Genomic DNA, 26,365 nt, shown 5'->3' on the forward strand with positions numbered 1-26,365 from the left:
ATATCTCATTAAACCATAAAAACCATTAATGTTGTATTGTTTGAGGTTTATCTCCAAGACAACGTTGTTGTTATTGTACTATTATTAATGGTATTTCGAATTCAGGTTGTTTTTGTAATTAATAGTTTAAAAAACGGCTTCTAACACAAAAATAACAATGTAATTATATATATATATATATATATATATATATTATTATTATTATTATTGTTTAATAATCTTGATTGAAAGATTCAACAAAAGTCAAACTACATAAAAGACATGGAACCCGTTTATTTATTGCATTTATAACATAAAAGGTATTTATATAAACATGCAAATGTATATATAACTGGTTTATGGTTGGGTCTCGATCATTGTGCTAATTTATTCTGAATTGTGGTGTAAATAAATGAGGTGTAACAGAAACACCAGCGGTCAGGTTAATCCCCCGAACATGCGCCACTCTCCCCATCATGGCCGCTCCCGAAAAACGCCAGTTTCACTCAACACAACGGCGAAATCGTGCAACTGTTACGCGCATGCGCACTTCCGGCGGCTTTAGGCAGCAGCGGCGGCAGCAGCGGCAGAGTCTCGCGGCAACTGACTGAACTGAAGCGACAGAGAGCAGCTCATCATCTGAGAGAGCCACTCCGGTGAGTCCTTTCTACTCAACTTCACTCAAAATCCACACATTTATGTGTCAAAGTCAGTTTTCTAGTGACTGCTTTGATTTGTGGAGCAGATAAGTAGTTGAACCAAGCCGTAGTTTCACTGGTATTGTGCGTGTGTATTACCGAAAAGGCCTCCAGAGGGGGGTAACGTTAGCCTTTTTCTTTAAACTCTCGTATTCACTTACACGTTTATGTCCACGCTGCTAACGCTGCCACGATTTAAGTAAAAATAATAAACTGCGGGGAGGTTAAATTCAGCATGTGTGGAAGCGAAGTGGAGCTCAGCTCGCCAGCTAACGGTGGCGGTTAGCAGGCAAAGGGGCAGCTAGTAGCCGCGGTGCCGTTCGAGTTCGGCCCTGTCACACACGGTCACAGCCGAGTCTGAGGCACCGTGAGGCGGCCACGGCGTCAGCTGTCACAACACGGAGCTCGGAGCGGAGGAACCGACGGCGAAGTTTGGTTCACACACGGCAGAGTTTGTGTGTTACAACAGCGTGTTTACGTTTATGTCCGTGCACTATGACAACGACATTATATACAGCTGCGTTACCTTTAATCTGCTGAAGTGATTAAAATAGTACATATATATATATATATATATGCACATGAATAACAACATTACGACTTGAAGTAACAACAAAGTGCTTCACAAACAGATAAACATACGTTTATTTTTTATCATTAGATATCGATATATATCACAATATAAATCAAATCAGTATTTATCGATATGGCTGATATGTCATATGTGGATTTTACAGTATATATGAGATATATGTGGCTGATAAACATTTATGTGGATATATACAATTTTTTTTTTCAATCTGTATTACATGATCTTAAAATACAGTTATTTTTTCTTTGGCTTTTAATGTCAATTAAGTAAGGATATTTATGTGTGTTTGAAACAAACAAAGTTACTGTCAATGTGGTCAAATTCTGCTATAACACGAATAATTAGGCTAAAAATAAAAGTTTTCAATGTATATAGTATTTGATTTATAATATTGTGTGTATTTGTATGTGTAAATGTAAACAATTAATGTAGCAGCCTTTAAAACCAGGGAAAGATGAGTGTTAAATTGTTGATTTTAGCCATGGAAGATTTCATTTTCAGACTTAGCGTACAGTGAAATAATAAGTATTTCAGTCTAGACACATGAGGCTGAAGAGTGTGTGTTACCCACAGAGAGAACCTGCCAGATTAACCATTGAAAACCCCCCCCCCAAAAAAAATTAGCAGCCTTTTTCCAAGTGAACAGCGTTGGCACTGTGCAGCCCCTGCACTCAGGAAGCGATTGCTCAGCAGAACTTCCTGCGGCGTGGTGTACTTTGGATCCAGCTGGATCACGGGGAAATGCCTCGTTATTGTCAGATATTTCCTTATCTTGGCGTTTCATCGGATCGACGATGACTCACTGGTTTCGACGTCACACCCACTGGTGATCTGAGCTGCGTGCTCGCCCTGAACCGTGATGGGTTACGGCATGTTGGACCTCGGCTAAAAGGATTAGCAGAGATTAGTGGTCGAGTGGGTGAACTCGTGAGTGGTGTGTATTGTCACCTTTTTGAGTAGTTTAAAATGCGCTGTGAGTAAGTGCTTTTGCCCATTGTTTTTACACAATAACTTTCAGTATCTGGCAGTTATTTACAGTTGGTTGCATGTTAAAATAGTGTATTAAACTATTTAAAAACAGTGTAAAACATAATATTGTTTAGGCTCTGGTGGCAAAAGGCACTGATTTATCGGCTTCCTGCAATACACAGAAAGTCATAGATAATAAACTAATAATAGTGTGTTTGTTTGTGTGCAGGTCTGTCTGTGAGGTGGTCTGACAAAGCCTGATTCAAACAGTTCACACCGAAACACACACCCAGCGCAGGTGAGCACAGTGTTATTTTATTATAATTATGATAATAATAATATCTTTAAAATCAACGGTTAACAAAGTGCTTTTATACACATTAACAGTATTAATAAAACAAATTGTTTTACAGTGCAAACAAAGAAAGACAAATGAGATAAAAGGATAAAAAGACCAAAGAAATAAAATGATAAAAGGAGATAAAAATGCATGAAAAACATTAGTTTTATTTTTCAAACAGTTCACACCGAAACACACACCCAGTGCAGGTGAGCACAGTATTATTTTATACTAATAATAATAATAATAATAATGATGATGATAATAATACCTTTAAAATCAACGGTTTACAAAGTGCTTTTATACACATTATATTAATAGTATAAATAAAACTGTTTTACAGTGCCGACAAAGAAAGATAAATGTGATAAAAGGGGAAAAAGATCAAAGAAATCAAATGATAAAAGGAGATAAAAATGCGTTTTCACGCATCTTCGTAGCGCATTTCACAAGCGAGTTTGTTTTAAATGTAAAAGTTTTGACCTGACTCAAAAGTTTGCAAAATATTATACATTTTTCTTTAATTGATTTTAAATGTATTAAAATAATAATAACAATAATTGTGCATGTATATACCATCTCTGTTAGAGGTGCTTTAACTTGTTGCTGCGACATACAATGTGATCAACTGGCTCCGTGGCGCAATGGACAGCGCATTGGACTTCTAGGTCTAAAAGCTAAGTCATTCAAAGGTTGTGGGTTCGAGTCCCACCGGAGTCGAATTTTTCTTTTCCTTTTTTTTTTTCCTGGCCGCCTCGTAGTGAAGTGGAGAGGGAAACGGGTCTGTAACTGGACAGCTGTCTGTCTTTAAATTCCACAAAGATCAAGTTTTCCTTGTGTGCAGATAAGTGCTGCTCACTGCTCCTGTGCTGGCTTTGTGTGTGTGCGTGTGTGTGTGTGTGTGAAGACGCTGCATGTGAACCCCCCCCCCCCTCTCCTAAAAAGGGGCCTCCTTAAAGATCAACCAGGAAGTGGAAAAACAAGGATCTCAGACACAAATAAGTTTTTTGGAAAACTGAGGAACTTAGATATAGCTATAAATATCTATCTATATTATTATAGCTATCTAAAAGTATCAAAACAAACTATAATTACTCATTCTCATTTCATTTCTTTCATTTGTTAACACTAACATTCACTGCATAGTGTATATATTTCCAGATTATCTACTTTGTTATTGTATATTTTATTTCATTTTATTTTACTGAATCACATAAAAAAAATCATTAAATCCAGAAAATCTGCTTGGTAAACGCTCGTTTACCAGTTAGCTGCATTAGTTCCTTTAGCGACGTTAGCGCGGCAACAGTGGAACTGGAGCGGTCTGTTTATTAAAGGAAAAGAGCAGCGCTACAAATAACTAGCATACCTGCGTACTGCGTATGTGTGCCTCTGTTTTTAAAGTTTAGAGTTACTTTAGAGACTCATTTTAACAATAGTCACGTTAAATTGCCGCACGCATCTTTTTCCGGTCAGTCGTTGTGGAAATGCGTCATGCGTTAGCTTTGACGCGGTTAACTGCTGCTATCGCGTTAACGCGCCCAGCTTATTGAAGGAAAAAAGCAGCGCTACAAATAACTAGCATACCTGCGTATGTGTGCCTCTGTTTTTAAAGTTTAGCGTTACTTTAGAGACTCATTTTAACAATCGGAAGTCACATGAAAATGACGCCGCCGCGCGCATCTTTTTCCGGTCGGTCGTCGTGGAAACGCGTCATGCGTTAGCTTTGACGCCGTTAACCGCTGCTATCGCGTTAATGCGCCCAGCACTAATTTATAATAGACCAGATCTCTGTATAATTTCCCCATTAATTAATTAATTCATTCATTTTTATACCACTCTTTTTGAACGCATTGTTCTTTGTTGTCCTTGAATGTTTGTTATGTTATGTTTCATGTCCAGAGTCCAAGTCCTTGTATTTGTCCTCATACTCGGCCAATAAAGCTGATTCTGATTCTGAGATGCTAAAAACTGCCTTCATGGCAACATGGACGACTTCAAAGAAGATTTCAAAGTCAACAAAATCCAAGGAAATTCTCTTTCAAACCATTTAAAAAGAAAAAAAAAGTTGTTGCCTTTAATGTTGTGTGTGAGTAGTAAAAAAGTGTTAAAAAACAAACAGGCTCTAACGTGTCGGGGGTGTGTTCTGAAAAAAAAAACTATGTATTATTAATAAGACTTGAGGCTGAACACGTGTGTGTGTTTTGTCTTTGTTTCTGCGTGTTTTTCCCCGTTCAAACAACAACAACGTTATAGTGAGTCCAAGAAGCTCCTCCACGCAGAGAGCTTTGAATTTCATCAAAGATTGAGTGGAATCAGAGGTTTGCTGTCTGACAGTTTTTCTTTTTTAGTAATCTAAGACTCTGTACTGTATCAGACTCAGACATCTGATATAATCTGATATAATCTTGTGTTTGTGAGCAGGAGGATGGCGGTGAATGTCTACTCCACCTCTATGAACGTAGAGAACCTGAGTCGTCACGACATGCTGGCGTGGGTCAACGACTCGCTGCAGCTCACCTTCACCAAGATCGAGCAGCTCTGTTCAGGTAAACGCTTTTTTTTTTTTAATTCTATTTTATTATCAAATGTACATTAAGCTCTAAAAGTACATTTACATATATATGTATTTATTTTCCCTTTTCTATGAAGGCGGTGCTTACTGCCAGTTCATGGACATGCTGTTTCCAGGCTGCATATTGTTGAAGAAAGTCAAGTTCAACTCCAAACTGGAACACGAATACATCCACAATTTCAAGGTTTTACAGGCTGCGTTCAAGAGAATGAACGTGGACAAGGTGAGCACACACACACACACCTTCTTGTACTTGCTGCATGCTGTGGACCGGGTAAAAGTGCTGGCAAAGTGAGGACCAGCAATTTCCGCTTTATAAATCAACACAAATACAAATATCTACTTTATGAATGACATCTATAAAGAATCCTGGGTGCAGTACCATAACATATCTGCAGGTGGGGCCCCAGAGAAAAAAGTGTGTGAAACACCAGGACTGGAAAACAGGTTTTTGTACCAAATTGAGGAGCTCTGTTAAAAACAGAATACAGCATGTTTACAACCTTAGGAAGTGATTTCAATGAAAACAAAGTGAGGACCGGCCAAAATGTCCTCACTTCGTAAAAATGACCTCACTTTGTTGGTTTAAAAACCCTCACTGGTCCTCAGTATGCCTCAAGTACAAAGTCCAAAAATAAACTAGGTTAAATGAATCTAGAACGTCTTTGTGGACGCATAACTTTACTACTAAAAAAGTCACTTTTAAAAGGCTCATATTATTCTAATGCTACAAAAACCAAACTATATGTTTTTATTTTAAAGTGATTATACACTTATACAAACATACTACATTCAAAAACCAATTTCTTTGAGTTACTGTGAGCTTTTTTTTTTAAATTTAAACTGTAGATGTATAATAAATGTTTATTTTAACTATATGTCATATAAGGCAGAGACTGTGTGTAAAACTGGTTAAAACTGTATTTAAAACTTTTAAGAAGTTTAATACCTGAACTCTTGTCGGTGCACACGACTCCACAGACGCAGTAACAGGGAATGTTCAATTTCTGCCTTTAAACCCTCCTAAATATTGCTTTTAAGGGACTTTAGATAATTCTAAACCAGCGATCTCAAACTCAAATGACCTGAGGGGGCGTCGAGTTTGGTCATTCAGGGGCCGTTCAAGTCCAATCTTTTGAGAAAAAGACATCAAAATACGAATATTTATGATCGCATTTCATGCAATTTCAAAATAAAAGTGTTTCTTTTGCTATGGAATGAGAAAATGTTCACAATATGAACTTATTTATGATGCAAAATTAGTCTTTTTAATTAAAAGAAAACACAGAAATGACGTCATGTTGAGGACATAACTGAATATATATGTCCCTGTCTCTGTGAACACTCAGATTATCCCGGTGGAGAAGTTGGTGAAGGGAAAGTTCCAGGACAACTTTGAGTTCCTGCAGTGGTTCAAGAAGTTCTTCGACGCCAACTACGACGGCAAAGAATACGACCCCGTCCTCACGCGGCAGGGTCAGGAGGGATCGGCGCTTCCATCCAGCATAGGTACGGTACGATACGTGCGTGTGTGTGTGTGTGTGTGTGTGTGTGTAAGATGCTGTTTCTCACCTCTTCATGCAAACCCCTCCACACCTCTAACCCAGGTGATTCCATTCATCACAAACCTAAAAGAGCCTCTCGCTCAGGTAACATCACCTCTCTCCATCAACCACGTGTGTATGTGTGTGTGTGTCTGTGTGTGTTGTATTTTTCTCAGCCAGTTTGGATGAACCAACACCAAAAAACTTCATTTTATATAAAAGCCTCGATCAGTACCATAGTGAGCGTGGTTGGTCATTTAAAAACATTTAAAAAAGGTCTATTCTTGCATTTTGTGGACTTTTACTGCATCTGTGGAGTTGTGTGCACCTTTAGAGTTCAACTTTTTTAAATGTTTAAATACAGTTTTAACAAGTTTTAAAGCCAGTCTCTGCCTTATATTAGAAGATATTCCATATAAAAACAGACCGAGGACAATAAAATAAACATTTATTATAAATCTAGAGTTTAAATCCAAGAAAAGCTCACAGTTACTCAAAGAAATTAATTTTTTTAATGTTAAGATAACCTAAAAGTGTTGATCTGTGAGTCTGTGCATGTGTTTGAATTCTTTTAATTCAAAACTGATGTTATTTTGTGTGAAAGCAGCTGATCATTAACAACAACACATAAACTGCTATGTGCTGTAACTTTGCTGCAACGTGCATGCTTACAAATGTGACACTGAAGACGTTTGAACTGTTGACAGTGACGTTTTTCTCCTGCAGAGGGCAGCGTTGCACCCTTTAGTCAGTGCACGCTCTGTCTTAACAGCTGCAGCGAGTAAAAATAGATTCAATGTGTTCACAGTTACAGTGAAGTAAAGGGGTAACACAACACTGCTGATGACTGACAGTGTTCTCGTGGTGATAAACGTCTCTTGTGTTTCCAGCCTCCGTGAGAACATCGCCAACGACGCCCAAGAGCGTCCCCACCCCGCAGAGGCCGCCCGCCAACATACCGGCGGCCCGCAGGAACCCCCCTGTGACCCGCAACGGAGGAGATGCCGACCTCGTGGAGCTCCACCAGCAGGTACCTCACCTCACATCTGTCCAGACGTTTCCTTAAACTGAGAATGAATGTGTCACACATGCACTTCCTGTCCAGTGTCATCGATACTGACAACAAAGTGAAGTGTGTAGTGAGTCAGTATAGCTGTTAAAACATAGTAATTAAACAGCTTTTCTATGTTAAGCAACAATTTTTCTGTCCTATTTTTTTATTTTTGGATCTTTGTCTATAATGTTTGTCTATAAAAGTGTGTTTATTGTTATGGGTCATTTCATTTATGATAAATCCCAATATCACTTCATTTACAACCATTTCTGTAGAATTTTTGAACCAAATTAGTTCCCAAATGATTGTTAAAGGCGCCATATGTAAGAATGTGGCCAAAAACAGTTACTACACTCAAATTCAAAATACCGAGGTCTTTTAGGTTTTCGTTTTCTGACGTAACTGGCAACCCGTGGTTGCTCGGCAGCTGAGACTCTACTGGCTGCAATGATTGGTAGACGGCGGTAGGTGGCGCCACATGCCAAAACATGATTTGCAGTCTGTAAAATATTCTTTTTTAATGCAAATATTTTATCTGTACTGTTGTTGTTGGTGAGTTCAGTTTGTTATATGAACATTATTCCTGAGTCTCTGTGACATATTAGGAGGATTTTATGGCCAGTTGATTTAGATTTATTACATAATGCACCTTTAAATTAATTGAAACTTTTTTTTATGCATAAATATTTACTAAAAGATTGGGAAAGGGACCCAAAAAATCCATCTGTGTGGGTCCCGACCCAGTCTTTGGGAATCAACTTCCTGATCTCTGCTGTTTCTGTAACGTTGAGTTAACACACTAATCTCAAATATTTACTGGTAATAATGTAGCATTGCTCCTTGGTTCATCTTGAGTCTTTGTACATTTCGCCGCCTCGTCTTCCCCTCAGGTGCTGGAGCTGAAGCAGTCCGTGGACGGCCTGGAGAAGGAGAGGGACTTTTACTTTGGAAAGCTGCGAGACATCGAGCTCATCTGTCAAGAGAACGAGAGCGAGAGCAACCCCCTCCATGGCAAAATCCTCGACGTACTGTACGCGACGGAGGTAAAAACCAGATTGATTAACACAACGGGACGGTTTCACTTTTAGAATCGTCTGTAACTTCAGAAGACCGGAGTAGATGTGCAAAAGAATGATAATGTTTTACTAAACTGGAAAAAGACACGCGTGACGTCATGTTTACGTGACTCCCGATTGTTAAAATGAGTCTCTAAAGTAACGCTAAACTTTAAAAACAGAGGCACACATACGCAGCACACAGGTATGCTAGTTATTTGTAGCGCTGCTCTTTTTGTTTAATAAATAGACCGCTCCAGTTCCACTGTAGGCGCGCAAACACAGCTAAAGGAGCTAACGCAGCTAAAGGAGCTAACATAGCTAACTGGTAAACGGTGCCTGGACTCGCCGTTGACGACGTTTAACCGTTGTTAACTAGTGCACCAGCGCTAGTTTTAGTCATTCTTCACCTCGTCAGGACCAGTATGAGCCCTTATGGAGACCAAAACCTGGTTCTAAGAGCCTCATTTCTGAGGAATGGGTTAAGTTTAGGGCTCAGATGTTTTTTGGACGGTGGGAGGAAACAAGAGAACCTGGAGTAAACGGAGGTTCCATAATGTAAATAAGGTGAAGACGTGCTTTAAAACTAGGGTTAGGTTCAGGTTAAGGGTCAGCATGAGTCTCCAGGAAATGAATGTAAGTCAATGAAATGTCCTCTGAATTCATGGAAACCAGGTCACTTCAGTCCTAGCTAGTGCAGAACGATTGTGAAACCTGCAGTGGTAGAGACTTAAAATAAAGTTTGTCCGTACTCTGACCGTGAGCTTGTCTTTGACAGGAGGGATTTGCGCCACCAGAAGACGAGGAGATCGACGAAGGAGCAGAACCGGGAGCAGAGCAGGAGGACGAGTTCTGAACTCTGTGCTTCCTCGTCACAAATCATCAGTTTGTCCCACTCTCATCTCTCACCCTTTAACCGTTTTATTTACATTTTTATTTACCCCCCTCCCCCTCCCCCTCTCTCCCCACACTCATACGTCGTCTTAACTCTTCTTTTTTTATAAAGAACTAGCTTCCCAAACTTGCACATGCAAAAACAAAGGACACTAAACCTGGACTTGTCTGGACTAAAGGACTCGTCCAATTTACGACTTAATCTTAACTCGCCATCAGAGGGCGTGGTGGTGGGGGGGGGGGGATATGCGGCACTACTATGATGGGGGGGGGGGTAAGGGCTTTCAGAGGTTCAACATGAACGTTAATGAGATTACAGGGTTTTCAGTGCTGACAGTGCTGTCTGTTAATGAGGAGGCGACACCCCCACACACACACACACACACAGAGATCAGGGTTCTCTGCGGAGTTTATATACATATATATACATATACTGTATATATATGTATGTATATATATATATATATATATATACAGTATATGAAACCACACAATATTTTCTGCACATTGTGTTCGGTTTTGTTTGGGCAGAAGATTTCACTCAGTGAGATTATGAACGGTTTTAAATCCCCCTTCTGGTGGAGAGGCCTGCACACACACACACACACACACACATATACGTCATATAAGTATATATATATATATATATATATATATATATGATAAAAAAACATATCAGAATTTCCTCATATTCCCGTTCTCATTCGTCAAAACACAGATGGATTTTGCGAGAAACTCTTCTGACGGCTTGTTTCACGAGACAGCGTGATGTATTTATGATTTTATTTATTTAATTTGTTGTTTATTTTTTAAAGAAAAATCTGCTTGGATTTTAAAAATGCAGTAAATGTAGCACACAAAAAAAGAAAAGAAAAAAAATGATCCTAAATGCCAACAACGCAGAGACTGGCTGTTTGCCAGGGACACACAGGAACATGCAGTTTTATATTATGTCCATTTCTTTTATTATTAGTACTATTATTATTATTATTTTTTAAATTTGCACTGAAGAGGCGTCGGTGTAAAAAGAAATGTATTTATCAGACAAAACGTCAGGATTTTGAATTCTATGAATGAACAAATGTAAAATAAGTTTAAAAAAAAGGGTAAAGACAACAGACTGACAACACTAATGTTTGACTGTGTTGATTGAGTTAAACATTTGAGCTGCTAACATTATCCTTTTTCAGTTGCCGTATTTAAATAATTAATAAAAATAAGTTTATTTGCATGGGGGGGGGGGGTAAAAACGTGACAGTGGGCGTGGCTGCTGCCCGAGGAGGAGCTGTGGGTGTGGCTTATTGTGATTGACATAAGTCAAACATGGTCTGAGAACAAAAAACATCGACCGTTTTTTTGTTTTGTTGTTGTTTTTTTTGTAATAGCAGCTTTGTGATAAACCGACATCGTCTGGAGTTACAGCTGGAATGCAATAAAGTTCTGAGGTTCAAAGAAAACAAAAACGTACAGAGCTGGTGTTGGTGTATTGTTTAAATTCATATTTAGGTTACGGAAAACTGCGTCGACCGATACTGGGTTTTTTCACTGCCGATATCGATGCTGATATTTACTCGATAATGAGGGCAATAATCGTATATTTTGATTTTTACAAATTCTGCCGTCCAAATCTGGAAACGCTGAAACGATTATTCCATTATTAATCAACTACTAACTAAATTAAACTGTTTGAGTGTTTTTGTCAATCATTAAAACACGTTTCTCTGATTCTTCAGCTTCTTAAATGTGAATATGAACGAATCTCCCAGAGAGGACGGAAAATAAACGGCCAGATCTCGCAAAAAAGTACGTTTAGCAGCTTGTTTGTCTTCTACGATGAGAGACATTTTTGAAAGGGTTCCTGAGGCTTTTTAACTTCTGCGACGGTCAATATATCCGACATAGAGCGGCTAGCTCAGTGATATTTACTGGACGAGCAACAGAACAAAACACTAGCCCAAAAACAAACAGTTTCTAGCCCACAAATGAAAAAAAATTATACACAAACTTGAATGAGACAACTCCAATTTCAACTGAATTCAGTCAATTTCTATCTTCCGTTAATATAGTTTGAGCTAATTTGGGCACAAAATTGACAAACATCAATTTGAGTGCATCTGGAGTTTCTTCAGGCAAACTATTGGGTTTTTTGGAAAGATAAGATGAGCTAATTTTACTTTATTTGGTCAAAAGTAGGGATGTGAATCTTTGGGTCGCTCACGATTCTGATCCTTAGGGTCACGATTTGATTCAAAAAACGATTCTCGATTCATACGATTCTCGATGCAAACGATTCTTGATGCAAGAATTGATACAATGCATAGTGTGTTAAGGCATTTTATGGCATCAAAACAATGCAGTTTGTATAAGATAATGTTATAATGTGATCACACAAAGGCAAACTTAAGACAAAAGTTAACATTTATTCATTCAAAACAAACAAAAACTTACTTACTGTACAAGAAATGATCTTGCATAAATAAAAGCTTAGGCTAGCTGCCTTTTTCTCCCAGAAGTTACACAAATAAACTGTACACAAATAACACAAACTGGTGTTTTGTGTTGTTTCAAAATAGAAACTATAAAAAAAATATATATATACATTTTATTTTTTTAAGTTTATGATTCGATCGCCGTGCATTGTGGGAAATGTAGCTTATGGTCAATGCACGCAGCATAGACCTATTTTAACACAGATTTTTAATGACCAATTAATCACTCGCGGGCCACATAAAATGACGTGGCGGGCCACATCTGGCCCTCGGGCCTTGAGTTTGACACAAAGTAAATCGTATTTAACTGCATTCTGTGCTAAATAAAAGTACAAATGTGACATAAAAACTTTTATTTACTATGTATATATACGTGTGTATGTATTCATTTAACGTTAATATATATAATATATTAACGTTCGTTTTTAAAACAGATGGAAGTTAACGGTCCGCCACGTCACTCTGACGTCACGCCGACAAAGAGACGTGGCAGCCGTTTTATGTTTAAATGAACCGAGGCGATTGACGGAGGATCGTCCCGTCAACGCTGACACTTTTCACCCACGATCAGCAGCAGCAGCAGCAGCAGCGCCCCCCGACCCCGACACTATAACAACAGTTTCCCGTGGACATGGCTTCGAATAACGGCTCCGCCGCCGGTAAATGGGAGGTGGTGAAGAAGGGAAAGAAGAACAACGGCCCCGGAAAGAACCCGAGTGAGAAGAAAAGCGGCGGAAGGAAAGCGCTCGGCGAGTCCAACCTGCCGTCCCGACGTAAGTGAACGCGGCCCGCAGCAGCAGCAGCAGTAGCAGCTGCTCCCGCTCCGTAAAGCCGTTCACCTTTCTGTCAACTGTTCAAATGAATGAAAGAAACCCGGAGGTCATGCTAACTTTATGTTTTCACAACAACTTCCCCGTTTTTGACCCGAGATAATGACGCCAAAGAAGACGCACAACTCCCCGTCAGTTGAGAGTGGACAAGCTAGCTAGCTCACCTTTACGCAGCATTCCCCAATACAACTACACATTTTACGTACTTTTACTTTGTATTTCTTCATTAACACGCTATTATACACACACGTGTGGGCTAATAAGTTTGTCCCGTGTTGTGTGTTCCTGTTTACACACAGCAGAAAGAGCGAAGGAGCACGGTTAGCCAGCTAGCATGTGCGGTTAGCTTGTTAGCAGTTTTTTCATAATTGTGTGCGTGTCAACAGAGGCGTCGTCATCAAACGATTTCCTCTTTCTTCTTCTGCTGTTAGTCACACTTTTCTAAAACCGTCACATGATGTTGTTTCACTTTAGCTCAACGTTTAAAAGAATCGAGCGTTACTAGCTTGTTAGCCTGCACTGACAGCTGTCACCGCCGAGTGCTACATTCACCATAATATAGTAATTGGGGTTGCGACGATACACGATCTTATTATGTATTGCGATTACGGTTTTGACACAATATTACTGCGCATTGAGACTTAAAACACCATAAATTAAATTTTACTTATCGGTATATTGATAAATATTTCACTTGAGTAGGGTTGGGCTAATATTATCATGCGTTGCCATGGAAAACTGAATGGAGAAACTGATAATTTCCATCTATATGAATGTAGATGTGGGCCATTGAGATAAGTTGGATTGAGATAACGTTTTCTAGGAATTAGTCTAACTCTTTAAGTTTTTAAAGAGTTAAAAACTAATTAATTCTGTAGTAATTCTGTAGTTTATTTAAAATCTGAGAATGTTCTTGTTCCGTCAAGGCTTTAATTTAAAAATGGAAAAATTAATAGTTTCTTTGCCCTATCTTCAGTAGACGGCCGTGTTCCAAAGTCCAGGTTTTCCATTGAATTTGCCTAAGTACAGTGTTCTACTCACCATCGGGCTACAAAAATAATGTGTCAGTAAAAGATTAGATCTCCCTGTGCCACGGCTGTTTGTTTATGCATTAGATTTATCAGAGAATCAGCCTCTCTGCTCAAAGTCTGTTTGACAGCGACTGCTGTTGTGTCACTTGGAGCAAATACAGGTCCCTTTAACCACCACAGTGTTACGTAAAGCGCGTCATTTGCATTGATAAAGAACGAGTAACTTGGCTTATGTTCCAGTGCCGTCTTTACGAGGAAACGCGAGCAAAATGTGCTTTTTCCAGTGTTGAAATATTGCTGTTTTTGATCAATCAGTGTGTAGAGTATTTGACAGAGTGGGTCTGAGGTCAACTGACATGATGATACCCATGTTTGTCTGTACATGTCTGAACTCGTCTACATGTCCTGACATGGGCTCCACCACCTTAAAGGCACAGCAACATTTATTGGTAAATGAAAACAATAAAGCAATTCATTATTTTATTTTATTTTATTTTATTTCATAATAAGACGTTTGAGAACATCATCGTTTTCTACCTTAAAACAAAGTAGAATCATTATTTAATCTTAATTTTCTGCCAAACAAATGAAAAATAAAGTCATCTGAATTTACACAGTGGACCTTTTCTTAAAGAAAAGTGATAATATCTGACCACACGTCCATCAAAGCTCATATTTACTCTCAGCTGACTGTGAGCGAACTATATCTATATATATATCCTTACTTCACGGGTGGAGTAAGTGAATGCGTGGACGAGAGATCGATTTGGAATCGGCTTTGGTTTTAGTCAGCAAGGAGGTCTTTGTGGCGTCGCGGTGAGGCGTCGTAATCTGTAATCTGAGGAGACGTTACAGTACAGTACAGTACAGCAGGAAGTGGTGGAGTGAATCCTAACACCAGCAGAAGAAGAAGAGACGGGAGCGCTGACGGTGTAGACTTTACACATAGACGCTGAACTAACAGTCTGTCGTATTGTAACGCAGGCGTCACCTTTCTTCACTGTTTCCAAATCACTATTCCCCCCCAAAATATATAAAATAAGTGACCTTTTTATTTTTCTTGTGGTGGATTATTAAATTTTTTTTGCGTCACAGCAACAGATGATGTAAATGTAGTATCCTCAGCAGCAGCTGACTGATCATTGAGCAACTGGTGACCTCTGTCAGCAACAACCGCTCAAGTTTGAACTCTTGTGAACCCGTACTTATACATACCGTAAATGCATTTGAATAAATTAATCTGAAAATAGAGTGTAAATGGATTATAGTAGTTCTCCCTGTGTTGATTTTTTTGTTTTTTAATTGAAGAGCGAGTAGATTTTGAACCTCCATTTCCTCCTGAGATCTTTCGTGTTCTTCGATTTTAAACAATCTGAAAATACTTCTTATTTTCTATAAAAAAAATTATAAAATAAACAATAAATTAATGAAATAGGTCATCAAAAAAAAATTATTGGCTGATTAATTAATAATTATCGTCATATATCAGCAGGTCAACCTCTACTTTATAACAGTCAACATCTCAAACTACAACACAGAGTTTTCCAAGTTTAAAAACTGGGTTTATCGTCGGTTAATAAAGAGCTATAATATCAAGTCGTAGAAAACATAACAAACAATATTTGGATTGGCCAGTGAAGGTTAAATGTGGGGTTTTATCTGGAAGTGGATTTGCTTTGAAGAGAGTCAAGTTATGCTCAGGGGAAAATGAACGGTACTGTTGCTTAACTTCTGTCCCAATGTGAATTATAATGGATGTTTCATGATTGTGGGATAATAATAATAACCGGCCTATTATGCAAAACCACAAGCGAGGGAGGGAGTTCTGAGATCAGTAAGGCATTGGATGTAAGTGAAGGGAGCAGCCAGGGAGGGGAATCCCTCACTCCTTCTGGACTAACTTGATTTTCAAGACACTGGAGTGATTGAAGAAAAGAGTTTGAAGACGATCGAGGATCTGTCATATTCCCAGAAAAGGCGTGCTCTTCCTCACCGCAGCTGTTTCTTCTGTTTCAGCGCCCCTGAAGATGTCGGAGACTCTGTTCGAGGGCTTCGAGAAGATGGGCAAGAAACAGAACAAGGAGCAGGTTCCTCCGCCGCCCGAGCCTCCAAACAAGAAGCAGCCGTCGAGTAAACCGTCCAAGAAACCGCACGCCAACGCCACCGCCAACACGGTCACGTCTGCGAATTTCAAGAACCTCGAGGAGGCCTTCAAGGCTGTGAGTAATGGCTCAGCTCGGCGATATCAGGGAATTTTAAACACGACTTATTTACAGAGGAATGTGTTTGTTATGTGGATTTGTTTTGCCTCAAATCTTCTTAGTTCAACACAGTGGAGCACTGTGGCGTCTTAGAGAGCCAACAACAATCACATGCTGAAAAACATCTTTCTGCTGCACATAATGAGCCCTTTTGTTTCCGCGTGTCTGTTTTTAGCTGGATGTCGGGGACCTGAAGCAGCAGTTGGCCCGCAGTCAGACTCTGTTCCCAGATAATCCGTCGGTCTGGGTCAAAGACCTGGCAGGTTACCTCAACCTCAAGCTGACCGTACCGGAGACGGAGCCCACGCTCAGCAGCTATGCCCACGGTGTGTAGAAAATATATGAACATATTTACTTCCGTAGCTCAAATAAAATATCAGCACTTAACTAATTTCCTCCATTTTTTTTACCCTGCTCCCTCTACAGATTACCCATACTGCCTAACGGGTAAAGAGCTGAAGGGTGTGATCAAAGGCCTCTTCGGACGCTGCAGCGACATTCTGCCAGATTTCTTCGACCACTGTGTTTACACGATGCTCCGGGAGCTGGACAGACAGTCAGGTAACGTTAAGACGTGGATAAGTGGCCTCATCCTGGTTTAATTTCCAGTATTTTAGTTTTTGCTGTTCAAAAGTTTGGGGTCACCGATTCAATTTTTGTGTTTTCCATTAAAAGTCACACTGAAATAATGATTTTTATTCGTCAAAAAGAACCAGCAATACCAGTTTTCAGCTGCGCTAACATCACGCACAAGGGTTTTCTAATCATCCAATAGCCTTCTAACGCCATTAGCAAACACAATGTACCGTTCAAACACTGGAAATGGGCCTCTATATACCTATGTACATATCCCATTAAAAACCAGATGTTTGCAGCTAAAATAGTTGTTTACCACATCAACAATGTATAGAGTGTATTTCTGATTCATTTAATGTTATATTCATTGAAAAGAAATACTTGTTTTCTTTCAAAAATAAGGACATTTCTAAGTGACCCCAAACTTTTGAACAGTAGTGTATTTAGTTGCTTGTTTATTAGATGCAGGTCGGAGGTGTGAGTGCAGTCTAATCCTGCTGTAAATCCTAGGTTTATTAAGTTTATATTGTGCAGTGTAGTGCTGCAGGTAACCGGAAAGACAAAGATATTGTTCAGGTCTTGTTCTGTAGTTGTAGACTGAAATATTTTGTACTGAAAAGGAAATTATGTGGATTTATAAAGTGCTTTTGCTGCCTAATGGAGTTCAAATTTAATAGAAATAGGAATGAATATGTGGAAAGAGTCAACACTTTAGCACTCAAACTAAATATTCAACTGCCTTTTCTGTTTCTGTTTGTCCCCCTCAGGAGAACCACTGCATGGCTACAGAGTTTGCATTCAGGCACTCTTACAGGACAAACCCAGAATAGCCACTCAAAGTCTGCCAGAGGTGAGCGAGTGTGTGTGTGTTTTCTGTGTTGTAAATGCACGTAATTATATAGACAAAAAACAAACAATGCAAATTGATGAATTGTGTCTCTTTTCTTAAACCGAGCAGTCGACCAGTTTCACTTCTGTTCTCCAAAGACGAAACTGCACGTACATGTACATGTCGTGATAATAACCCGGTTTATCGCTCTTTCCTTCCTCCTGCAGTATCTGGAGTTATTGAGGTCGGTTCAGAATCGTCCGGCCAAGTGTCTGACCATCATGTGGGCGCTGGGACAAGCTGGATTTCACGACCTCAGCCAAGGACTGAGAGGTAACACACAGTCAAACACACACACACACTCTCACAGCTGTATATTTAGATGTGTTTGCACACAACTCTTTGTCCTAGACTGTCCTTTCACTCACTTTCCCAACAATATATGGAAATCATGGGCTGGAGGTTAATGAAGCAACAAGTAAAGACAAGTTTATTCGTGGCACAAGACGACAACAGGGGAATTCAGAGATAAAGAGAAACAGGGCAAAAGCAGTTGGACAGAAATGGAGAAAGGGTTGATTAAATGACAGAATCTGCAAAGTCCTTGTATTGTATCGTCTTTCTTTTAAATCCACACAAGACTTTTAATACCATTTTTGGATGTGGATGTCAAACTCCACATCCTTGACTGCACAAAGATTTCTTTCTGTACTCATAAAATTTAAAGTTGAGAGTTATAATCAGTGCCCATCCACTGATAATCAGCAAACACATGATAACTTCAAAATAAAAGTCCTCAGCAGGGCTCGCCTGTGTGTGTGTGTGTGTGTGTGAGTGAGGAATGTTCTTAGAAGATTACACAACCTTTATCTGCAAAATAAGTTTATTGAGCATCGCTTTAAGGCAAAGAAACGTGGGGTTTGAAGGCGACAAAGACATCGTGTCTAATAATATAATTTGAAGCACCAGAGCCATAGTGAGCATAACTCCTCCTCAAACACTGTAACTACATAAAAAAACATGTAGCCGAGTTATCTTTGTGTTTAAAATTGTGTCTTTTCTCGATGATAAAAACGCAAAGAAAACCCCACACAAATTCTTGATTACTATACTTGATTGTCACTGGTTGTCTCTGCTCTGGGCTTTTTTTTTTTTTTGAAATGATCCGTCAGTTTGAGGTGAATGAAGGTGTTTTTATTTTTTGTGTTTTCAGTGTGGCTCGGGATCATGCTTCCTGTGCTCGGAGTGAAGTCCTTGTCTGCGTATGCCATAGCTTATCTGGATCGACTTCTTCTGTGAGTCTGGCAGAGAAATGACAACGTTATTCATGTAAAATACAAAGTTCTCAGAGTAATGACGTCATCTGTTTTTCTTCCTTGTAGACTTCATGCAAACCTGACAAAAGGATTTGGCATCATGGGCCCGAAAGAGTTCTTTCCTTTACTGGATTTTGCCTTCATGCCCAAGAATGCTCTGTCGTCGAGGTAAAAACACAGCTACACAATCATATCAGTGTTTCTTTGCCTTTTGTAACATTATTACAAAGTGAAGGAATACATTTGTGTATAAATGTGATTATTGAGTATTTTTCCTGCATGTTAAACTGATTCCATCTCCTGTTCCTCTTTAAAACCAACTGCTGACAGTGCGTCATCATCTGTGGATAATGATGACAGTAACTCTGTGAAATATTATTATTATTATTATTATTGAATGAATCCATTACTCTGTGTTCAGTCTGCAGGAGCAGCTCAGACGTCTCTATCCTCGACTCAAAGTCCTGGCTTTCGGAGCCAAACCCGAGAACACGCTGCACACGTACCTGCCGTCATTCCTGTCCAGAGCCACGTCGCACTGTCCGGACGACATGAAGAAGGAGGTGAGACTCGCCATCTGTTTTGAAAGTTAAAAGGCAGTGGGTTCAACCTGGGAGTTGTGAACCCCACGATTCACACGTCATGAACGCACTGGAAACATTGAGACATTGACAATGTTACAATGATGACTATTATGAAACTTTGTCCTTTGAATCAATCTGTCGATTCATCCAAATGATATACACACTGCCGTTCAGAAGTTTGGGGTCACCGACAGAAATTTTTTGTGTTTTCCATTAAAAGTCACACTTTTATTCATCAAAAGAGTTGCAAAATGAATAGAAAATATAGTCAAGACATTGACAAGATTAGATATAATGATTTTTATTCAAACTTTGCTTTTGTCAAAGAACCAGCAAAACAGTTTTCAGCTGTGCTAACCTCATTGCACAAGGGTTTTCAATGGTTTTCTAATCATCCAATAGCCTTCTAACGCCATTAGCAAACACAATGTACCATTAGAACAGTGGAAATGTGCCTCTATACACCTATGTACATATTCCATTAAAGACCAGACGTTTGCAGCTAGAATAGTCGTTTACCACATTAACAATGTATAGAGTGTATTTCTGATTCATTTAATGTTATATTCATTGAAAAAAAAAACGTGAGACCAAATTTTTGAACGGTAGTGTATTAATATGTAATATGTCGACAGGAAGTAGGTGAGGTGCGGTTTGTGTATTTTTGCTGCTGCGATGAAATGTTTCAAGGTTTCAATGAAACCTTTCACCATCTCCACCAACTCTACTTCATCCACAAGATATTTTCTCACTTTTTTTTTCCTAAAAAAAACATTTCTTCCTCAAAATAATTAACTTTCCATGTCCTCTTTCCCTTTGTTGTTTCTTGCAGCTGCTCAGCAGTATGACAGAGTGTCTGTGTGTGGACGTGCAGAGTCTTGGAGTGTGGAGGCAGCTCTACACCAAACACTTGCCCCAATCCAGGTGAGGAAGACGCACTTTTATGGACGTTTTAAAGAAGTAGTTATTAAGATTTTTGTAGCTGACTCTTTTTTTGTTGTCTTTTTCCAGTCTGCTGTTGAATCATTTGTTAAAGTCGTGGAACAGTCTGCCACCAAAGGTATGTATGACTCCTGCCGCCACAACATGTGAGAAAAAAAAAAAACCGATGCATCACTTCCCCTGAAAGTGTACAGGAAACAGTGCACAGAGGAAAATAGAGAATCAGTGTATGCATCGACACCAACGCAGTGTGACACATGGAGGAAGGAGCAGAGAGTTTAAAAAGTACTTTAATATTTATAACATGCCCAGACAATGGGTAAGTCCTATTGTTTCTGCTACTTCTGGACCAATTCGGTTGTATTTGTATAGCGAATCACAACATTTCTCTGCTCACAACAGCAGCGAGCAGAGAAAACCAACAGTTCCTGCTCATCTCTGACAGAAATAGACTCAAAGATGTGCAGCCATCTGCCTAGACAGGTTGTGGTGAAAGAACAACTGTGGGACAGAAGAGAATTCTTGTTCCCAGTTGGTTTGGATTGAAGAAAGACGCACATTTTGAATCCACCCTCTCCTTTTTATTTGAAATCATATTAAAGGATTAAAAAAATAACAATTCTAACGTCACAGCTGCTTTGATGACATCACATGAAGATCAAAGTACAGCATGACATGGTATCACAAAGCTTTAGAACCCCCCCCTATCATCGCTGACTTCCTGGTACAAAAGTAACAAAAACAACAACAAAGAAGCCTTTGGTTTTCTTTGACCTCTGCGTTGTTTTACCTTTCATCTCCTTCAGCTGCGGAAAAACCTTGAAGAGACGATCCAGTCGTTCAAAGTGACCAATGAGGAGATGAGCGACGGCAGCGAAACTCGGGACCTTCAGGAGTGTAACGACCTGTGCCAGGTGAGACCGGGTTTTTCCATCACACATGTATCGCATGTTTTGTTTTTTTCTCCCACAGGATTTTCCAGGAGTTTGCACATTTGCGTCATCCTTAAAGGGAGAAGCGTACAGCGGTGTTATATCGATTTGCTTCTGGAGGTCTTCCTCCGCCTGTGCCCGTCACCACCATTCAGCTCCTTCTGGAGGACGCCTGTATCTCCACACTTGTCTTGCTGCGCGCGACGCGTCTCCTGTTGACACGTGACGTCCCCCGCTTGTCGCCGCGGAGACGTCGCTCCCTTCGCCGACGTACCGTCGCCTGCTTCAGCCGCGCGCCGCTTTGAGTTGCGTGCGGCGTTGCTCTCCAGCCGAGCTCTCCTCGCGTCGTCCGTCTCGGCCGCTCGCCGCCTCGCTTTGCGCGCCGCGTCGCTCGCCTGCCGCGCTAGCCTCGCGTCGTCCGTCTCGGCCTCGCGGCACCTCGCCTTGCGCGCAGCGTCCCTCGCCAGCCGCGCTCGCCTGGCGTCGTCCGTCTCGGTCTCGCGGCGCCTCGCCTTGCGCGCGGCGTCGCCCGCCAGCCGAGCTCGCCTTGCGTCGTTCGTCTCGGCTCCGCGGCGCTCCACCCTGCGCGCGGCGTCCTTCGCTAGCCGAGCCTGCCGCGCGTCGCCCGTCTCTGTTCCGCGCCGCATCGCCCTGCGCGCCGCATCCCTCGCTAGCCGGGCTTGCCTCGTGGCGTCTGTCTCGGCTACACGCCGCCTTGCCCTGTGTGCTGTGACTCCAGCGTGTGCAAAGCACGTTGCCTTGCGTATCCCCACTTTATTGGCAGGGTCGTCTTTAGGCATGCGTAAGCGTCTCGTTTAGCGGTGCGCGCGGCGTGGTCGTCCTGGTTTTGACGGCAGAGAGAATCAGTCGAGTCTCACTGCTAACTTTTCCTTTGTTCAGAGGCATCAAAGGACTCCTGCCTTTGATGTGCAAGGGTTTTTGATGAGGGTGATGTGAACGAATATTTGACCACAAAGATGAAATGAACGGTCATTATTAAGAACTTTGAACGCGACTCTCTGTGTACAAGCTCCCGGGAAACATTAGCGATGAAGCGAGACGTGGCGGAGCGGCTCGTCCTGCGACCTTTACATCGCATTTCCAGTAATATCTGGCATTTCCCGTGCAAACGGCACACGCTGGTGCCCTTAGTGAGTCGCCAGCCGAGTGAACGGCTAAAGGGTCACGTGATTAACCGACAACAACTTAAAAAATAACAGATGAATTGCATCTTTTTCACAGTTTTTCTTTTTTTTGCTCTCGTTCTCCAGAATCTGCAGGTGAGGATGCGCGGCCGTGGCTTCCCGTGGTCCAAGCTGCTCTTGGTTCTGTGCGTGTTTGTCGTCAGCTTCATCGCACACGACGTCCGATCTCACGGCTCCTTCACAGGTCGGTGTTTTACAGAAGAACCTCCCTCCGTGTCTGTTTCTATTGACTCGTTTTTTTAAATATAAACTGTTTGTTGCTGCTTGTTTCAGATTCCACCACAGCCAGATATCTACACAGTTCAGGGGTCACAGCCGTATCTCAGCAGGCGTGGAGCAAAATAACGGTGTACTCCAAACGGGGCTTCGGGTACGACCTCAAACTTTATTTAGTTTTGAACCCTTGGACACTAATTGACCCGTTTAGAAAACATAGAAAGGTGAACTGTTGTTGTGTTTTTGTTTTTTCCCTGAAGCTGGTTGGAGAAAAACACTCCTTATTATTACTCCGAGTGTGTGCGAGTCCTGGGGCCACTGTTGGAGCGGAGTATAGAGAAGACGAAAGCAGCGATCATCTTCATCTTTGAGAACACGTCACACTTTATCCTCTGGGTCAAAGAAAAGACTCCGCTGGCCATAGAATGGGTAAGTGCTTCAAATATCAACTCACTGATGTTTAACGATATTATAACGCGTATAATGATGACATCCTTTTCTTTGCTCAGGTGTACACAAACACTCCGGACAGCGTGTTCCAGGTGTTGGCGTATCTGAAGGAGCTCCTCCTCCTCCTCCATCAAAACTACATCCTGCCAGCGCTGGCCTTCATATCTGAGCTGCTACAGCGAGCGTGGACCAGCCTACAGGATTCCTGCAAGTCAGTGCTTTCTTAAAAAAAAATCCAGCTAGATTTGAGGTTTTTATCCAACCTCGTCTGCCTGATGATGAAGATGATGTTTAGCTGCTGCAACGACGCAAATACGGCTTTACAGAGTAAAACACACTCATGTAATGCAACTTTGGACCAAAGAAAAATACTTTCATTGTTGAATTAATTTGTAAATTCAAGTTAATCAAGATCAGCAAAAATTTGAAAAATTGCCAAAAACAAAGACACATGCAAATATCTTTATTTATATATGTCAGCAAAACTAGGGAAATAAATATACTATATAATATAATAAATATAAGTGTTTCTTTTTTTTCTGATTCCATCGTACACCTTCAAAATCCATAATTTCCTCTATTCACTTATTTATAAGTAGTTGACAGGAATAGTTCCTCATTTCCATCTGTGTCTTTTACAAAACAAAACCTAATTCACAACAGTGGTCCATCTGTCGTTCCTTCCATTTATTTGTGTATTTAAATAGCTTCATTACCTTATTTTATCTCTGTAAAACTGTAAAACAGTGACGATAAACCAGGATAAGATGAAACACTCTCTCGCTGTCATGTAGGAGGAGGTTCTATTTCATCCTTGCTGAACGCCAGAGGTGGTGCCTAAAGCACTGGATATCTCCACCTCGCGCATGCGCATTTCGAGTACCTAATACCAACATGTTTATGGTTACAGCAAATGACAGAAGTGATTGTTACATTCCAAACAATGATGCATAAAGTTCAATATATCATTGAAGGTGTTGTTTAAAAATGTTAGATTATGAAGTCCTCGTTCTGAAGATCAGATTATGAAGTTCTCATTGTAAAATCCAGATTATGAAGTTCTTGTTCTGAAGAACAGATTATGAAGTTCTCATTGTAAAGTCCAGATTATGAAGTTCTCATCCAAAATTCCAAATTATGAAGTTTTCTTCTGAAGTCCAGATTAAGAAGTTGGTATTCAAATTCAAATTCAAACTTTATTTTACTCTATCTTTTCTGGATTTTTGTCATAATCTGGCCCGATCCAGGTTTGCCATCCTGGCTAAAGTCAAACTTCTTTCTTAAAAGAACACGTTGTACATGTGACAAAGAAATGATTCAAAACAATATTTGCATCTATTTTAGCTGGGAAATATTGATTAAGTACAACCAAACACAAACCTGCCTCTAGTTTCATTAGCATTTAAACAAAGTGAGTCAGTGACCAGTCAAACCTGTTCCATACTCATGAGGAGACTGATGGTTTTGTACACAGAAGGATTTTGTCCAGTCGTCTGATTCTGAACCCTGAGAAACTCATATGTTGTCGTTGTTGTTGTTGTTGTTGTTTTCTCTGTGGCAGTGGTGAGGTGTCCGTGTCGTGCCTGCAGGGCCACGCCGTCTCCTTCACCAACTCCACGTGGAACCTGCTGCAGCACACGACCACATCTGTCAAGACCTGGGCTCAGAAGCTGCTGACGCGAGCGTGATGACGCCGATGACAACAATAACAAATGCTGACTAATTTTACACACACATGAAATTACACACACACACACACACACACTTTCAGTGACTGGACACTGTGGGGGTCAGAGAAACAAACGCTCCCTCTAAAGGACTCAAATTTTACCAATCAGTTTGCTGTTGTATAGTTGTTTTTCTGTCTTTCCTTTTCTACCAGTCCTCTTTGTCACTTCTTTTTTTCTCTCTCTCTTCCTCGGTTTTTCTACTGCAAATGTCAACTGTTGCTTTGAACAGACTATGTAATTTATAGTTGGATGTAAGTTTGTAGAGGATTTATAAACCGTTTTTTTATTTAAAGATACAGTTTAATAAAGAAAAAAAAAAAAAGTATTGGCGTGAAAGGATGCTGCAGGGCAAGGGAGAAAACCAAAAAAAAATAATTCCAGACTCAAACAACGACCTTTGTCAGTTAAACTTTGTGTTGTCGTATGGACGCGTGTTTGAAGTGGAGACGTCACATCTGCCGGGGGATCGACTCCTGCAGCAGAATCTGTCACAAGAGAAGAAGAAAAGAAAGATCTACTCACTGACTTTACGTCTTGCACTTCATCTCATCTTTGCTGCTTGTTCCGTTTCTCTTTGTCCACCCTTTTTTTTTTGCATCTTTTCCTCGACCATCAGCACGAGCTAAGAATCAGCACTGTGTTCTCATGACCGTGTTCTGTGTGTGTGTGTGTGTGTGTGAGAGAGTCTGAGTGCATGGTTCAATGTACTGGTCTCATAGATTCATTAACCCTGTGCCAACGTCCTCGTCACCTCACAAGAAGAAGAAGAAGAATCCCTAATCTGACCAATCTGACTTGCTAACCTGTTCTCCTCGAAAAAAGCAAAAATGTCTGGATGGATACGGCAGTGATTATTGTCTTACTTTGTTATGTGAATGATTTATAATAAAGATTTCAACCCTGTTTGCTGTTTGTTACAAATGTTTGTTGCTGTCTGCGGTTTTTATTCTTATATTCTGTTAATCTGGCTTCACTGAATATGGCGTTTACCCTCTGTAAGTGGTTTGAAAAGTTCTTGAAAATACTTAAATCGCCCTGATAAAACTGATTTTTTAAACCATAATTGTGAGGAAGGTGCATCATCCCCTTCGATAGCTCAGTTGGTAGAGCGGAGGACTGTAGGCACATACCGTGAGAAATCCTTAGGTCGCTGGTTCGAATCCGGCTCGAAGGAGGACATTTTTGTATTATTATTATTATAATTGTTTTATTATTATTTTTGTCATCCTTTGAAGTAGTGCCTGAAATGTATATTCTCTCCGATGAACAGTAGG

General features: G+C 40.4%; 2 protein-coding genes across 4 annotated transcripts; both read left to right on the forward strand.

Annotated features, from left to right (window-relative positions):
* The first annotated feature begins 576 nt into the window (after window positions 1–576).
* LOC310934498 (microtubule-associated protein RP/EB family member 3-like) lies at window positions 577–9,913 on the forward strand. Of its 3 annotated transcripts, XM_083898233.1 has the most exons (9): window positions 577–635; window positions 2,468–2,536; window positions 5,003–5,127; window positions 5,231–5,376; window positions 6,503–6,662; window positions 6,761–6,802; window positions 7,588–7,727; window positions 8,642–8,794; window positions 9,585–9,913. In XM_083898233.1, exons 3-9 carry the CDS (start codon window positions 5,007–5,009, stop codon window positions 9,660–9,662), a joined length of 840 nt encoding a protein of 279 aa, XP_083754359.1. In that variant the 5' UTR covers window positions 577–635; window positions 2,468–2,536; window positions 5,003–5,006; the 3' UTR covers window positions 9,663–9,913. The 3 variants fall into 3 exon arrangements, with proteins under 3 accessions (XP_083754359.1, XP_083754361.1, XP_083754360.1); XM_083898235.1 differs by lacking the exon at window positions 6,761–6,802; XM_083898234.1 differs by lacking the exon at window positions 2,468–2,536 and having other exon boundaries at window positions 593–635.
* Window positions 9,914–12,820: 2,907 nt separating this feature from the next.
* tmem214 (transmembrane protein 214) lies at window positions 12,821–25,852 on the forward strand (the record flags this gene model as incomplete). Its single annotated transcript, XM_083898950.1, has 17 exons — window positions 12,821–12,962; window positions 16,067–16,269; window positions 16,487–16,637; window positions 16,738–16,872; window positions 17,655–17,737; window positions 17,944–18,049; window positions 18,930–19,011; window positions 19,099–19,200; window positions 19,454–19,595; window positions 20,449–20,540; window positions 20,628–20,676; window positions 21,365–21,472; window positions 22,762–22,879; window positions 22,969–23,065; window positions 23,172–23,340; window positions 23,421–23,572; window positions 24,923–25,852. The coding sequence occupies 17 exons, from the start codon at window positions 12,821–12,823 to the stop codon at window positions 25,047–25,049; spliced, it is 2,058 nt and encodes a 685-aa protein (XP_083755076.1). The 3' UTR covers window positions 25,050–25,852.
* Between the last annotated feature and the right edge of the window lie 513 nt (window positions 25,853–26,365).

Source organism: Microchirus variegatus (assembly GCF_963457635.1).
Source record: "Microchirus variegatus genome assembly, chromosome: 12".
NCBI classification, from domain to species: Eukaryota; Metazoa; Chordata; class Actinopteri; order Pleuronectiformes; family Soleidae; genus Microchirus; species Microchirus variegatus.

What these genes read in the sequence shown, in the direction of transcription:
- LOC310934498 (XM_083898233.1), top strand. Translation starts at nt 5,007, where the DNA reads ATGGCGGTGAATGTCTACTCCACCTCTATGAACGTAGAGAACCTGAGT. An exon ending in GGCGCTTCCATCCAGCATAG is followed by an intron (nt 6,663 to 6,760) that starts GTACGGTACGAT and finishes CCTCTAACCCAG; the next exon opens with GTGATTCCATTCATCACAAA. An exon ending in TCGTGGAGCTCCACCAGCAG is followed by an intron (nt 7,728 to 8,641) that starts GTACCTCACCTC and finishes TCTTCCCCTCAG; the next exon opens with GTGCTGGAGCTGAAGCAGTC.